The 13,242-nt window shown below is 48.4% G+C and overlaps 1 protein-coding gene across 2 annotated transcripts in view; it reads right to left on the bottom strand.

Annotated features, from left to right (window-relative positions):
• Positions 1-436: 436 nt before the first annotated feature.
• The window catches only part of MORC2 (MORC family CW-type zinc finger 2), a 43,454-nt gene continuing 30,648 nt past the window's right edge, over positions 437-13,242 (bottom strand). Inside the window, exons 13-26 of one of the 2 annotated variants that reach the window (XM_017499569.2) lie at positions 12,979-13,119; positions 12,728-12,882; positions 12,457-12,585; positions 11,836-11,941; positions 11,382-11,514; positions 9,803-9,877; positions 9,330-9,710; positions 8,634-8,765; positions 8,139-8,193; positions 7,578-7,719; positions 7,241-7,465; positions 7,060-7,153; positions 3,216-3,404; positions 437-2,146 (exon numbers count right to left, since the gene is read on the bottom strand). In XM_017499569.2, coding sequence (XP_017355058.1) covers positions 2,078-2,146; positions 3,216-3,404; positions 7,060-7,153; positions 7,241-7,465; positions 7,578-7,719; positions 8,139-8,193; positions 8,634-8,765; positions 9,330-9,710; positions 9,803-9,877; positions 11,382-11,514; positions 11,836-11,941; positions 12,457-12,585; positions 12,728-12,882; positions 12,979-13,119 — 2,026 coding nt within the window. In that variant the 3' untranslated portion in view covers positions 437-2,077. The remainder of the gene's footprint in view (positions 2,147-3,215; positions 3,405-7,059; positions 7,154-7,240; positions 7,466-7,577; positions 7,720-8,138; positions 8,194-8,633; positions 8,766-9,329; positions 9,711-9,802; positions 9,878-11,381; positions 11,515-11,835; positions 11,942-12,456; positions 12,586-12,727; positions 12,883-12,978; positions 13,120-13,242) is intronic. The other variant, XM_017499571.2, reaches the window with a different exon arrangement.

The following is a 13,242-nucleotide window of genomic DNA, read 5'->3' as shown; positions in this document are numbered from 1 at the left end:
GCTGCCCTTCACTCACTCTCTTGCAACCTTGGGCAAAGGTTCTTCCCACCACACATCAGCCAAACCATCTCCTCCTCCCAAGTCATCAGGGAGTTCCAAGCTGGTCACCTCTCCCTTGATGTTCCCAGGAAATCAGGAAAGGGGACTCCTGCATTTTATCTTTCCATCCAGAGTGGCAGGATCTCTGCCTGGGAAACAAGCTGCTGCATTCAGCACAGCTGTGGTAGCATTAACACAGCAAAGTGGGCACATCTAGAAGTTGAAGCTAAAACATTCAGGAACTCCAGTCTGTTTCTGTGGGTGTTAAGGGGGGTGAAGATAAAACAATGGAGGTGATGAGGAGGAGGAATAACTTGAAGACAGTGTAAAGCCACAGTGGTACAAAGAATGAAGTGGAGGAAGGTGCTGGATTTTACTAAGAAGAAAACAGACTGAGTTCAGGAGTCTCACCAGTAGAAGTTTATAGTATTGCATTTTGATTACATGTGTGTGAATTTTAAAAATTATTACCCTTCAGTAGGAATGCAGAACCAACTTTCATTTAGATTAAAACATTAGGTTTGGGGACAAAAGTTGACCCCATGCTGCCTGAGATGGAGAGAGCAGGTTGGCAGAGGAATCACCAGCTCAAGGAACCCCAAGACTTGGACAGTCTTCCAGCAGAAGAGGCCAGGGTCTCTCAGTGTACTACCCCAAACAGGCCTCTCCCAGAGATGTAGTCTGGAAAGGCCCAAAACCCACCAGGTACAGGCATATCCAGTGGGGAAAGACTTCCCATTCCAGAAGTCCACCTCTGCTTCCTAGTCTTCTGCTGACCTCAGAGCAGCAGGGTGGCCATTGCTAAATTGCTAATCTGGGTTAGGGAGATGCCAGAAACACACCCAAGTTTGAACCACAGGTTAATGGTACAAAGTCATATAGTCCTTGTGCCTTCAGAAAACCCAGGGGCCCCAAATCCAAGTGGGAAGAGAGTTGGGAAAAACTGAACCAGATTCTTCCAATGGCCATTAAAGAGAAAATTCAGCAACCCTTGCCTTTGTCTTTGACCCTGAGAAGTTAAGGGACACAGATTGTGGTGCTGTGATGGGACATGGAAAGTATGGTGTGCTTCCTGCAGAGATGCCTTTGGAGTCCCTGTGGCCAGGGGACCTCACTGGCCCCCTCCTCAGGCACCTTGATGGGGCTCAGTGGGGCCAGGCCGAAGGGAGGAAGTAGAAAAGTATCATCAGGCTCTCCAGATCAACGGGCACCATCCAAGGCCCTGCTGCACCCAAACATGGAGGCCTCCACCACCAGCTCAGCCCCAGGGGTTCTTTCACACATAAGCTCCTTCCCTAAGGAGTCCTGTAGAGTTCGACAGTGTGCTACCCAAGTCAGAGATTCACCACAGATCTGTCTCCTCCTCAACCTGGACTCAAGTTACTAAGGTGAGAAACTTCACTGTCCATGGTTAACTGAAGAAATCCTCCTTCAGAGAGAACGTGAGGGTAGATGAGGTGGTTAGACAGGGAGGATCTTTTTCCCCAAGCTGTTTGGACAATACCACGGCCAGGACCAACTCTGACAGCTGCAAGAGAGCCCCTCCAATGTGGAACCTCCTACACATAGCCTTGCTTTTGGGTCCCTGGATCTTAGCCCACAGCAGGGCCACTCTGGGGGGAACTCTCCCTCCCATCCCTCAGATCCCCACATTGTTCTTCCTCTAGGAGAAAAGTGTCGGCCCTGCCCCTGGATCTTCTCCAAGATGGCACTGGACTCGCCACTATCTTGAGGAGCCAGGAGCTGAAGTGGCTCAGGCTTAGCAATCCACTGTGGCCAAAGTGGAAAGGTTCTTTGCAGTCACCAAAAAAAAGAAAAGTATAGTCTCACAGGCACAGCATCTTCTTTTAAAAAATAAATATTTATAAACTTAGGGAGGAAGATTCAAAGAATCAGAGTATCTTTCCCTCCAAAAACACAAATGTCCCATGTGAGTTAAACCAAGGTATGACCACCAACCCATGAATGAAGCCCCCTCCCCCCTGCAGCTACAGAGTTGAGGGGCGGGTGGGCAGGGGAGCTACTCTTGCTCCTGTCTTCAGTCCCCCTTGGTGATGAGGTCCTCAATGTAGGCATCCAGCTCGTCATCTGTGTTGATGTCTATGTCCTGGAATAAAGCAGGACATGGGTCAGCTGGGGGCAAGAAAGTGGTTGGGGGGCTCACCTTCCCACCCTTCTCTCAGCTCCTGAGATGGAGCCCAGAGTCCCCTTCCCCACCTCCCACTCTGCCCTGGCTGTCAGGCTTCTGTCCTGTCTTAATCATTATCCCCTCCCCCATCTTACTGTGCACAGATGATGCCCAGATTTCCTACGCCCACCCTGTCTCTACCCCATGTTCCCAGTTGTCATACTACAAATATGCCCACTTCTCTCCCTTCTGTTACCGCCCAAGGTCCATGCCACCACTATCTCACTCAGGCAACTGTGGGAGTTAGAACTCTGGTTTCACCCCTCCAGTCCTCCTCCAACCAATCAGGTAAGTGTCTGAGACTAAAAACTGCCACTCCCCTCCAGTGATCTCCATTGTTCTCAGGATCAAATCCCACAACTTTCAAGCTCCTACCACCCCCAAGTCCCTGCTCAGGCCTCGAGTCCTGCTCTTCTTCCTTCTGCCTGGAATAGTCTTGTCACACTCTTTCTTTGCATGACTGGCTTCCAGTGTCATGGAACACCCTAGTCAAGTGGCCTTCCCACACTCCTTATGAACCACCATCGGTAATTCTGTCTCTTCTACCAGACTGGCAGACTGTGAGAGCAGGAACCTTCTTGTTCATTCCGTATCCACAGGACAGGCACAGAGCAGGCCCTCATGCTTACTGCCTAGATAAAGGACCAATACGCTAAGGGGCGCTCCCCCCTTCTGGGCTACCCAGTCCCATCTGGGCGTCATCTGGAAAAGAACTTTGTTTTTATGGCTTGGAGGGTTCTCAAACCAGGCTGTACGTCAGAATGTCTAAACAAGGAGAAAAGCCTGGTTCTATGGGTCTGGCTGGGCTGAGGCCCAGGCAACCACACCATCTCAAGCCCTCCTGTGAGGGTGCTGTGCAGCCAGGGTGGGAATCATAGATTCCTGTGAGTGGATAGATTCTTGTGAGAATAGAACAGGAACAGGGCCCAGGCCCCCCTCCCTGAGAGACCAGGTGGTCCAGCTGCAACAGGAAGGCTGCCGGGCTCACCTCCTGCACCTTTTGCAGGAGTGCCACGATGTTGGTCCTCAGCTTCTGCAGCTTCTCCTCCGTCTCGCGGAGCTTCCTCTCAGAGGTGCGTAGGCTTTCCTCAGAGGCCTTGGCCCGGGAGTCAGCACGGCTCTGGTAGGAATTGCACAGGTTCTGGAGTCCCACTTCATATTGCTTGAAGTACTCTTTCTGTTGGGAGCACAGCAAGAGGGAGGGTGCATAAGTTCACAGGGGTCCTCAGGGCCCTTCTAGGCTGGCATCTCCAGCCTGCTCTGCCCAAGGATGCTTGGTCTGAAGGAACATCTTACAAAGGGCAAACAGCTTGTCTACATCTAAAGTAGGGAGACATCAATGACTATCTTGTGAGGCTGCCACAAGGATGAAGATACTTAGCACACAGGTAAAGCACTCAGCACAGTGCTCTGACAGACAGCAGACCGTGAAGACATATGAGGGGTGATTCTTACTATTCCAAGTGGCAAAAAAAGGAGGACAGAATCACTCTTACATAATCATAACCTGTCTGACTTCACTATGGCCCTTTCAGCAATGCATTTCCAAGACCTAACCAACAATGTCAGCACACAAGTCAGTTCTCTTTCCACCTACCAACCAATAGCAGATACCTCCAGATTTGTGCAGTAGCTTTTTACTATTTTCCTGAGTACCTGAAACCTCCAGGGGGTGAGGTAGGAAAGGAAACAAGCAGTTTTTCTAGTGGCTTTTCAAACTTGTAAAAGGGAGCAGAATACTTGTTTCAAATGAAATGTGACATGGAATCTCGGTGAGAAAAGCAATGCAAGTATCTCTTTAGGTTGAATTTCTTTTCCAAGTCAAATTTACATGACTTACTCCTAAAACATTGAGAATCATGAGCCCACTATGATGAACACAAAACCACAACCAGCAAGTGCTAGCTGGCTACTGCAGTCTTATCAACTCTAGTGTTTACCTCTGTAAAGATGCATGAGCTACCTAGCCTGGAGATGCTATTTTTAAATAGTATCTAGAAGTTATTGCTTGTTACTGACAAGTATTTAACTGTGTCATTCACCTTATCCTACTAAACCAAAATAGCAAGAGAAACCTCTAGTTCTACACAAAACAATAATTGCCTTGGCAGCACAAAATAAATGCTGGGGCAATCTCCAAAGTATTAAAATTCAGTATGCAACATCTTGAAAGTGGATATGGTTTGTAATAATTTTTTCTTAATTATTTTGAGGTAATGTAGATTCACATGCAGTTGTTATATTAATTTCTTTGAAAAAATGATACTTGAATCTAATATTGCAAGGCTCCTGAAGCTCTATGGAACTCCTGATTCATACGGATAAAGGATATTTACAGACTGACAAGGACATAATGAACATTAGACTTTGTTTTATCCCTGATGCTAAAAAAATGTAATAGTTTGGTTTTAGACATTATAATTAGCAGGACAAAGCTGAGACACTAGTATTATTCCTCCTTGTACAAAAAGAAGCGAATTTTTTTTGACACAGTCTCACTCTGTCACCTAGGCTGAGTGCCATAGCACAATTTTGGCTCGCTGCAACCTCTACCTCCCGGGTTCAAGCAATTCTCATGCCTCAGCCTCCCAAGTAGCTGGGATTACAGGTGTGTACCCCCACATCTGGCCAATATTTTTTGCTTGTTTTAGTAGAGATGGGGTTTCACCATGTTGGCCAGGCTGGTCTCAAACTCCTGGCCTCAAGTGATCCACCTAGCTGCCTGAGCCTCCACACCCAGCCTAATATACTATTTTTAGATGCTCATGCTGACTTTGTTTTGGGCCTAAGCAGTCAAGCCCACTGCAGAGATCCTGCTGCACCTAGTCTGTATTCTGAGTTTAGCAATAACTTTAAGCCAAACCCAACAAATCTGACAAGATGCCAGGCCAACCCAGCCACCCTGTTAGCTGCTTTTCCTCCTGGGATCTGCAGAGAGCACCTGCAGCCTAAACAAGAACAAAAATTGAAGTGTGGACCTTTCTGTGAAGCAGCTGTGATTTCTGCACCTTCCAGCTCCCTCACTGAGCACAACCCCCTCATATCTTGCAAGGAAAGTAAGGCAGCATCGTGAGCAGAGCAAGTCCTAAGAAGTACCTGGGTTCAAATCTGGGCTCTCTCACTGACCAACAGACTCTTTACCTCTCTGAGCCTTAGTTTCTTATTCCAACTCCTGCTTCATTTCATGTTTTAAAAAATAGAATAATGACAAACTCCATGTTTTTATCTGTGGCAAACTTCAAGCACACAACTGCCCCATGAGTACCCAACATCTTGAATATACTAATCCTGCAGTTTCCATTCCAGTCATCTTTTCTCTAGAATCTCTTTCCTAGAAAACTTAGCTATTCCTATCATAGAAAAATAATCCCACTTGATGTAGACAATTCCCAGAGCCCCATCTCCAGCCCTGGTCTCCCCCTCCAAGTGCCAGTCCCTAATCTCCACCTGCACACTGTACATCACCAGAATGGTAGTGAGGGCACTTCCGGCACCACACAAACCTCCATTCGTCACCTTTGTTGGCATTCACCCATTTTTCTCTCCTAGCTAATAGCTTTGTCATCAACTTCCAATTCCCACAGGCCCGAGTCACTTGCCTACAATCTATAATCAGTCTGCTGACCTCTGACACAGCCCTTTCACCCCCAAGCCCACTGCCACCACACTGGCTCCTGTTCCCATTCTTTCACCTCTGACCTTTTACATAGGACCAGCCTTCTTGCCCCTGCGTCTCCTATGCACCCATCCTACCCAAACATGCTGCTACCCAAGTTACCCTCTTAGGGGCAGGGGCAGCAGACTACAGCCCCTGGGCCAAATGAGCCTGCCAACTGCTTTTGTAAAAAAGCTTCATTGGAACACGGCACATCCATTTACATGTTGTCTGTGGCTGCTTTTATGCTATAATGGCATTTGCCACATAGACTGTATAGCCTATGAACCTGAAATTACTTGCCAACTGGCCCTCTACAGACATGGTTTGAATGACAATTCCTGCAGCTCAAAAACATCAGATCCTGGCTTTCAGGCCCCTCTGCCCTAAATGCTCATCACACAGCCTGCTGCCCTGACCCCTCCCCCAGAGCCTTTGCTCACAAAAGTCCCCATGTCAAACACTCCTTTTCACTTATACAGGCAGGCCAAAATGCACATTTTCTTCTGGCTCAGTTGCTTTCTCTGCCCCCGAGGCCGCCACAACCCTCCACAGCCTTTCTAGCCACTTTCTCAGCACTCACTGATCCTGCCCTCATGTCCAGCTACCTGGTAACAACTCAGTCTCTACTGAATCTTGAGCCACTTGAAGGCAAGACTCTCTTGCTGCTCACTATGAGGTCCAGCAGTCACCTGCTCGGGCAAGGCACCCCTTCAGCATTTGCCGAGTTAAGACCCAGTGCTTATGTCCACACATCACAAGCTTCTCTGTACCTCCCTCCGAAAGTCAAGTTTTCTGCACTTTGAGCCTCAGCTCTTCACTGTTGCCTGGGACAGGTTTACTCCCTCTGCTGGAGGAGAGGAAAGGGGGTATTCTTGTCATAAAATGTCAAACTACACCTGCTGTCCCTAAGGGATGACTCAACTCCCAGCACCTGTGGTGGGAAGGGGTTGGCTTTCTGCACAGCAGAGTCATATCCATCTAAGCCAATTTTTTTTCCACATCATAAAGTCTCCTCTCTCCTTTCAGCAGAAGAGAGGCTGGCTGAGATGGAACCCACAGCTGAGAGTTAGCAACTGCAACAGGCATAACAATCACAATCACAACAGTTACAACAAATGCAGGGGCGTGGGTGGGGAAATGAAGAATATGGAATCGAAGGTCAGGCCAGACTCACCAGAGGAAAAGATATTAGCTCATCTGAATTCATAGCACTCAGCTGCTTCTTGGAGATGGGGAAACTTGGAGGCAGGAAGTACCGTAAACAATTCCTAAAGAAGGCAGGGACAGGAATTCAGAATAGCATGGAAGAAGTGGAAAGCTGCTGGCCCTGGAGTGGGAAGACAAAAAACACGTACCGGAGGATCTGAACGAGCAGGTCGATGGTCTCATGATTGGTGCTCAGGGCGGTGGTGTCAGGCTCGATGCGGAGGCATTCGGAAGTGGAGGGCTCTGCCATGGCTATGGCCTGCTGGGCCACAGTGGCCTCCTCTTCCTCCCTGCCCTCCTGCTGCATGTCAAGGCTCTGATATTCCGGAGAAGGGGGTTTCATCAGCCGCACATCCTCACTGCCTTTCTCCACCCTGTGCAGACACAGAGCTTATGTCTGACGCAAGCTCCCAGGATGGGCTGCTAACAGGGAGGCTGGGGATACCTCCTCCAGAGAACTACTCTTCTCCCTGATTGGGGCATTACCAGCGGTCTCTCGGTGTCGTGTCTGTGGGCACGTAGTCAAACTTCACCTTCCACCGCACCACATGCTTGGCCACCTCCACGGCTGTGACACGGCCCGTGTACCACTCCCTATTCACACGCACCTCCACGTGCAGCCCTTTATCTGACAATGTAGAGAGAGGTGCGAGTCAGAAAACTAGCCCAGAATCCCTCGCTCAACCCAGGCCACATTGAGAAAGGCAGTCCCCAGGGTTTGGAGGACAGGAACACTAGGTGCTTGCCCCCACTACACCAGGGACACAGACCAGGGACCAGCCACCATTGTCTCTTCCCATCTGTCATGACGGTGCAAAGAGTAGGAGAACGAGTGACCACCAGGAGTGAACACCAAGGAATTAGTGTTAAAAATAACCACAAAGTGGGGTGATCCCTTCAGAATTCTGCTTGGAATTAGACTTGGATCCACTGCTGCACAAGAGCCCAGACCCAGGAAAGATTCCACGAGCCTTTGGTAAACTGCTGCTGGTAAGGGGCTCTGCTTCCCCTCCCTCCACAGGCTGCCAAGTCATTGCCCCAACTCACCTTTCTGAGCTCTCTTGAGGTCGGCTGAGTCCTCTTCCCCAGCACTGTCTGAAAGCTGAGTGGAGAGCAGTCTTTTAGTGGCACCCCAGGGCCCCCTAAGAGCAGAATATGCCTTACTGACCACCTGGGGTCATCAGCCATCATCTTTATGATTTCCTGTGCTACAGTTTAAATCACCAATCCCCACTGAGGGCCACACTCTAAAATCACTGTCCAAGGTACCTACCCTTCTGCCACCTTTAGGGACATAATGTGTTTCAAGCCCCACTGATGTACGTCTGTGTGACTTCAGGCCCATGATTAATCCAGAAGCCAGTCTTACTCAAGACCCTACCTGGCACCATGTTTAGTCATTTGTGTGACTGAGGGTCCTTGAGAGATCACTAGGCTTCTGGAAGGCTCATGCCATGAATACAAACAGAGCTGGTCAGACTGCTGGTGGGGTGTGCAGGCCCTAGAGAGGGAGGCTCTGAGAACCCCACCTCAACCACTCACCTCATTTGAGTCCTTCTTTTCTTCCTTCACAACAAATCTGCCCCGCTTGCACCTCTCCTTCCTCCTCTCAGCTTCTTCCTCAACTTCTTCCTCATCAGAAACTGTGACACTCCGCTTTCGACTAGGGGTAGCCTAGAGCAAGAGGAACGTGAGAATGTGAGGTGCCTTGTTCAGCCTCTAAGGAGCAGGAAGATTTCATCTAGCCTAAAGGAGCCGTTCCAAGAGGAGCTTGCACTCCCTGCAGTCTTTCCCTCACATTACTTGGAATGTACACAGGTAACCCGCTGGCCCCTGTGCCATAAGGATCTTTGCTCAAAGCTGTCATAGGGGAAGCTTCTCAATTCCCTTCCCACTTTAGTCAGCCTGGCCAGTCAGCTGTTACCTCCCCAAGAACCACTGACCACTGCCGCAGCCCACTCAGGCTGTCACCAGAAGACCAACCTATACTCATACTTCCAAGAGCGAGTGGAGGTGACTCAAGTTTGTGGCAGACCAAAACTCGGAGGGAGCAGTGAAGAGCTCACTGTACAAGCAACCAATGTGCTCTATGGCCCTGGACAAGCCCTCAGGGGCAGCAGCAAAAGCTTTAGATTCAGAGTATCTTCCTAAGACCCCCAGTACAGCTATGACACTGCACAATTCCATTCCTACACCACTGACGCTGGGCTGGGAGATCGAGGAGGATAAGCATCTCACCGGGGAAAGTTTGATGGGTGGCTCTGCCTTCTTCACCACTGGAGTCTTGATGACTTTGGGAGAAGGGACCTCCCGAGAGCTCTTGGAATTGGGCAGTAAAGATGGTGACAGTTGCTGCACCAGAGGGGCAGGTCGGGATACAGTCTTGACGAGAGTGTTGGCAGGCTTTCGGGGTACCTCAGGTGGCTGGAGCAGCCTGGATGTGCTGGCCTCCTCCCGGGCAGCCAAAGCAGGGGGCTTTGGGGCACTGCTGATGACAGGAGCCTTTCGGGGCTGGCTGGCTGGTCTAGGAGTTGGCAGAGAAGGGGGTCTGCTGGGGGCATTCCTGATCACAGCAGGTAAAGGGGGTGACCGAGGACGCTGAGGTCTACGTGCAGGTTCCTTAAAAAAAAAAAAGGCCCACAGAGAGTGAGAACACTGATCCTACCATGTGACACCTGAGGAAAAGCCCCTCCCTTGCCCTTGGACTTCACCTCAGTGGAAGGTCTAGTGGTCACTTCCAAGGGCAATTTCTTCAGGTCTGCTTGGGAGCGGATGGGTGTGGTTTTCTGTAAGGCAAACAATCAGGATGAAGTTGTTTGCATATTTTAGTATACTTGAGCAAACCTTTTGGATAGTGTCTGGAGCAGGGTACAAATAAAATAGTTAAGCCACAGTCCTACTCTTATAAAACTCCTGTTTTCTTATTGGAGAGACACACAATACATAGATACTCAACTATCAGCAAATTACAGGATACTGTGTGATTAATCCAGCAACTAAGAGACTGGCAAAAAGTGTCAACGGACTAAATTCCTATAAAAGGAATCCAAAAAGGTGGGAAGGGCCCCATGGATAGGGAAAATTTGGATGAGGCCAGAAAGGACAGGTGGGATTTAGCAGCTAGGGAGGCATGCGTAAGACATCATGAATTAGAGTACATCTGCACAGACACAGAAGCCAGAAATGGAAATGATTTTGTAATAAATATGATAAAGATATCACAGACATATCTAGAAAAAAAAAAAGACAAAAAAATGTAAGTGAATAAGCAAAGTCTAAAAGAAACATAAGTGGACACGTGAAAAGTTATGCAATCTTAGACATATTAAAGAAATTAAATTATAAAACATGTATCTTTGCCTATCAAATTTGCAACAACATTTAAAAATAATACTCTCATATACTGGTGGTAAATAATAGAAATTAACACATCTCTGGAGGGTAGTTTATAAATAGTTGCAAAAAACCATAGAAATTTACAATGGACCTTTTAAGTCCTTTAATTTCACTTCTAGAAAATCATCAAAACAATTATGCACTAAAAAAATGTGTATTAACATATATATATATATATATATATATGGCATGATCTCCCTATTTCTATTAAGAAATATATATTTATGTATATTATGCATAGGTATTCATGCGTTTATGACAAATTGGAAGGATGTATGATTAATGATGGTTACCTCTAAAGCAGAATTTTTTTTTTTTTTGAGATGGAGTTTCACTCATGTTACCCAGGCTGGAGTGCAATGGCACGATCTCGGCTCACCGCAACCTCCGCCCCCTGGGTTCGGGCAATTCTCCTGCCTCAGCCTCCTGAGTAGCTGGGATTACAGACACGCACCACCATGCCCAGCTAATTTTTTGTATTTTTAGTAGAGACGGGGTTTCACCATGTTGACCAGGATGGTCTCGATCTGTTGACCTCGTGATCCACCTGCCTCGGCCTCCCAAAGTGCTGGGATTACAGGCTTGAGCCACCGCGCCCGGCCCTAAGGCAGAATTTTTATTTTCTAAAGTTTTATACATTCTGAATGAATTGGACAACTTTGAAGTATATAAGCAATTTTTCTTTAAGAATAAGCAAGGTGTTATTCTTAAAATAACACTGTTGGAAAACATGCACGTGGACCTGGAGGTTGGGGTTGGAAAGCTTTGGTAAACACACACGGGTGAGTGGAGGGTAAAACTGAGCCTGAAGAAACAGGAAAGCTACTGAAGGTTCCTGTTCCAGGCAGAGCCCTGACAAAGACTGGCTTTGCCCACTGACCATGACCCATGTACCTGAAGGGCCTCCAGCTTCTCCTGCTGCTGGCGAATTTTCTCTGTCAGTTGTTTCTGCTTCTCTTCCTGTGTCTTCATGTCCTTTCTGAATGTTCCCAGGGGAACCTTCTGCTTCTGTTCAGAAGCCTCACACCTGTAGAGAGAAAGTACTAGGGAGGACATGGCAAACAGAGCCCCAGGCTGGGCAGCGACCTTTCTCTTCAACCAACCTACACTGTCTGTCACAAGAGCAACCACCTCAGAGTTCCCAATGCATAGAATTAATCATATGCACTGCAGGACATATATCTATTCTTATTTCTTGGGCACTTATTAGGTGCAGCAAAACAGAGATGTAAGGACATGTGTACTGACCTCAAGAAACACAATGAGTTATTTATCCCAAGAGTAGAGAGAACAGTGAGGGACAGGAGAGAAAAGTACCCACAATCCCCTTGTTAGAGAATGTTCTCACCGGTCCTGTTCAGGATCAGGGTTCATGGAGCAAACCCAGGTGTCAGGGTAATCTTTTTCCACAGAACTCAGCTGGAAGGGGAGGGTTCTCCATTTCAGACACAAATCTACAGAGAACAAAAAACCCACACACATCAGCCAACCCCACCAACTCTATCTGTAATCTGGTCTCACAGGCCCACCGCAAAGATGCCCCAGACTATGTAGGCAAAGATCTTCACTCGGGCTCCAACTCTGCCTGTTCTTAGAAAATGCTAATTCTTCTCAGGGACATTGATTCCAGGATGGAAACTTAATATGGTGGACCCTTGACACCCCCAGCCCATCTCCCTCCTCTATCAGTATTCTGGCTCAGTCATCCACACACACCAGTGAGCCTGGCCTGGCTGCAGCCGGAGAGACCTGGGAGGTCAGATGACCTTCTTTCTCACTCAAGAGGAACAGGTGGAACTCAGCAAAGCCTCAAGACTGAGCTCACAGGGCCATCACCAAAAAGACTTGGATCCCAGTGGGACTGTAAGTCCATGAACGTCAGTCAAGTCAGGAGGCTGGCATGAAGGAAGAGATAAGAGGGTCCTGGGCTGATGGAAATGAGCCAGGAGGGTCCAACCACCCAACTCACCACACTGGATGGTGGTGGGGATTTCCATAGCTCTCCGGCGTTTGTAACGCAGCTCACTGGATGGGGGCTGGTTCCAGTTGGCAGAGAGGTAGCCAAACTCATCCCAGAACTTGATGATTCCCCGCTGGGCTGGAAGACAAACACCCATACATCATGTTAGATGGCTCTATGGGTCCATCATGAGGTGGCTCCATGTTTGGAGCAAGCCTCTCTCTCTGCCTACATTCAGGTGAAGAAAAAAGGCAGAGGCCCAGCAGCCCAGCCCCATTACCAATGGCAATGTCCTTCCAATACTGTGCCAGGTGCTCCCCCATTGCTCGGAGCAGGTGCCGGTACTCCTTGGCATCAGCAAAGTCCTGTTTGTTGTGTGTAGGCTCCAGGACTAAGTAGGGTACATCAACAACTCCAACAACCCCACCGCATGCCCTGCAGGGAGAAAGAGAACACAGCTCTGTCACCCCACTGGCCAACACCCTTCTGCAACTATCCTGGGCTAGACAGCTCTCCATGTGTAGTACTCACATGCCCCCTTCCAGCTGTGGGCCCACTTTCTCATACATCTTGATCAGCCGGCTACAGTTGTAGATGAACATGCCATCCAGGTCCCGGTGTTCAATGTTGACCCCAAAAACAAAATTCAGTTCCTTTGGTTCTTTAAGTGCTCTAAGAAGACAAAAAAATTCAAGCAGATCTACACATTAGCACACAAGCACCATGGTGTTTAAGATGTGTTAAGCTTACATCTCTATTCGATGTGCAGCCTGTTGGACTTGATACGGACATGCG

The sequence above is a fragment of the Cebus imitator genome, unplaced genomic scaffold, assembly GCF_001604975.1.
Source record: "Cebus imitator isolate Cc_AM_T3 unplaced genomic scaffold, Cebus_imitator-1.0 Scaffold258, whole genome shotgun sequence".
Lineage (NCBI taxonomy): Eukaryota > Metazoa > Chordata > Mammalia > Primates > Cebidae > Cebus > Cebus imitator.
This window is presented reverse-complemented; position numbering and strand designations above follow the sequence as displayed.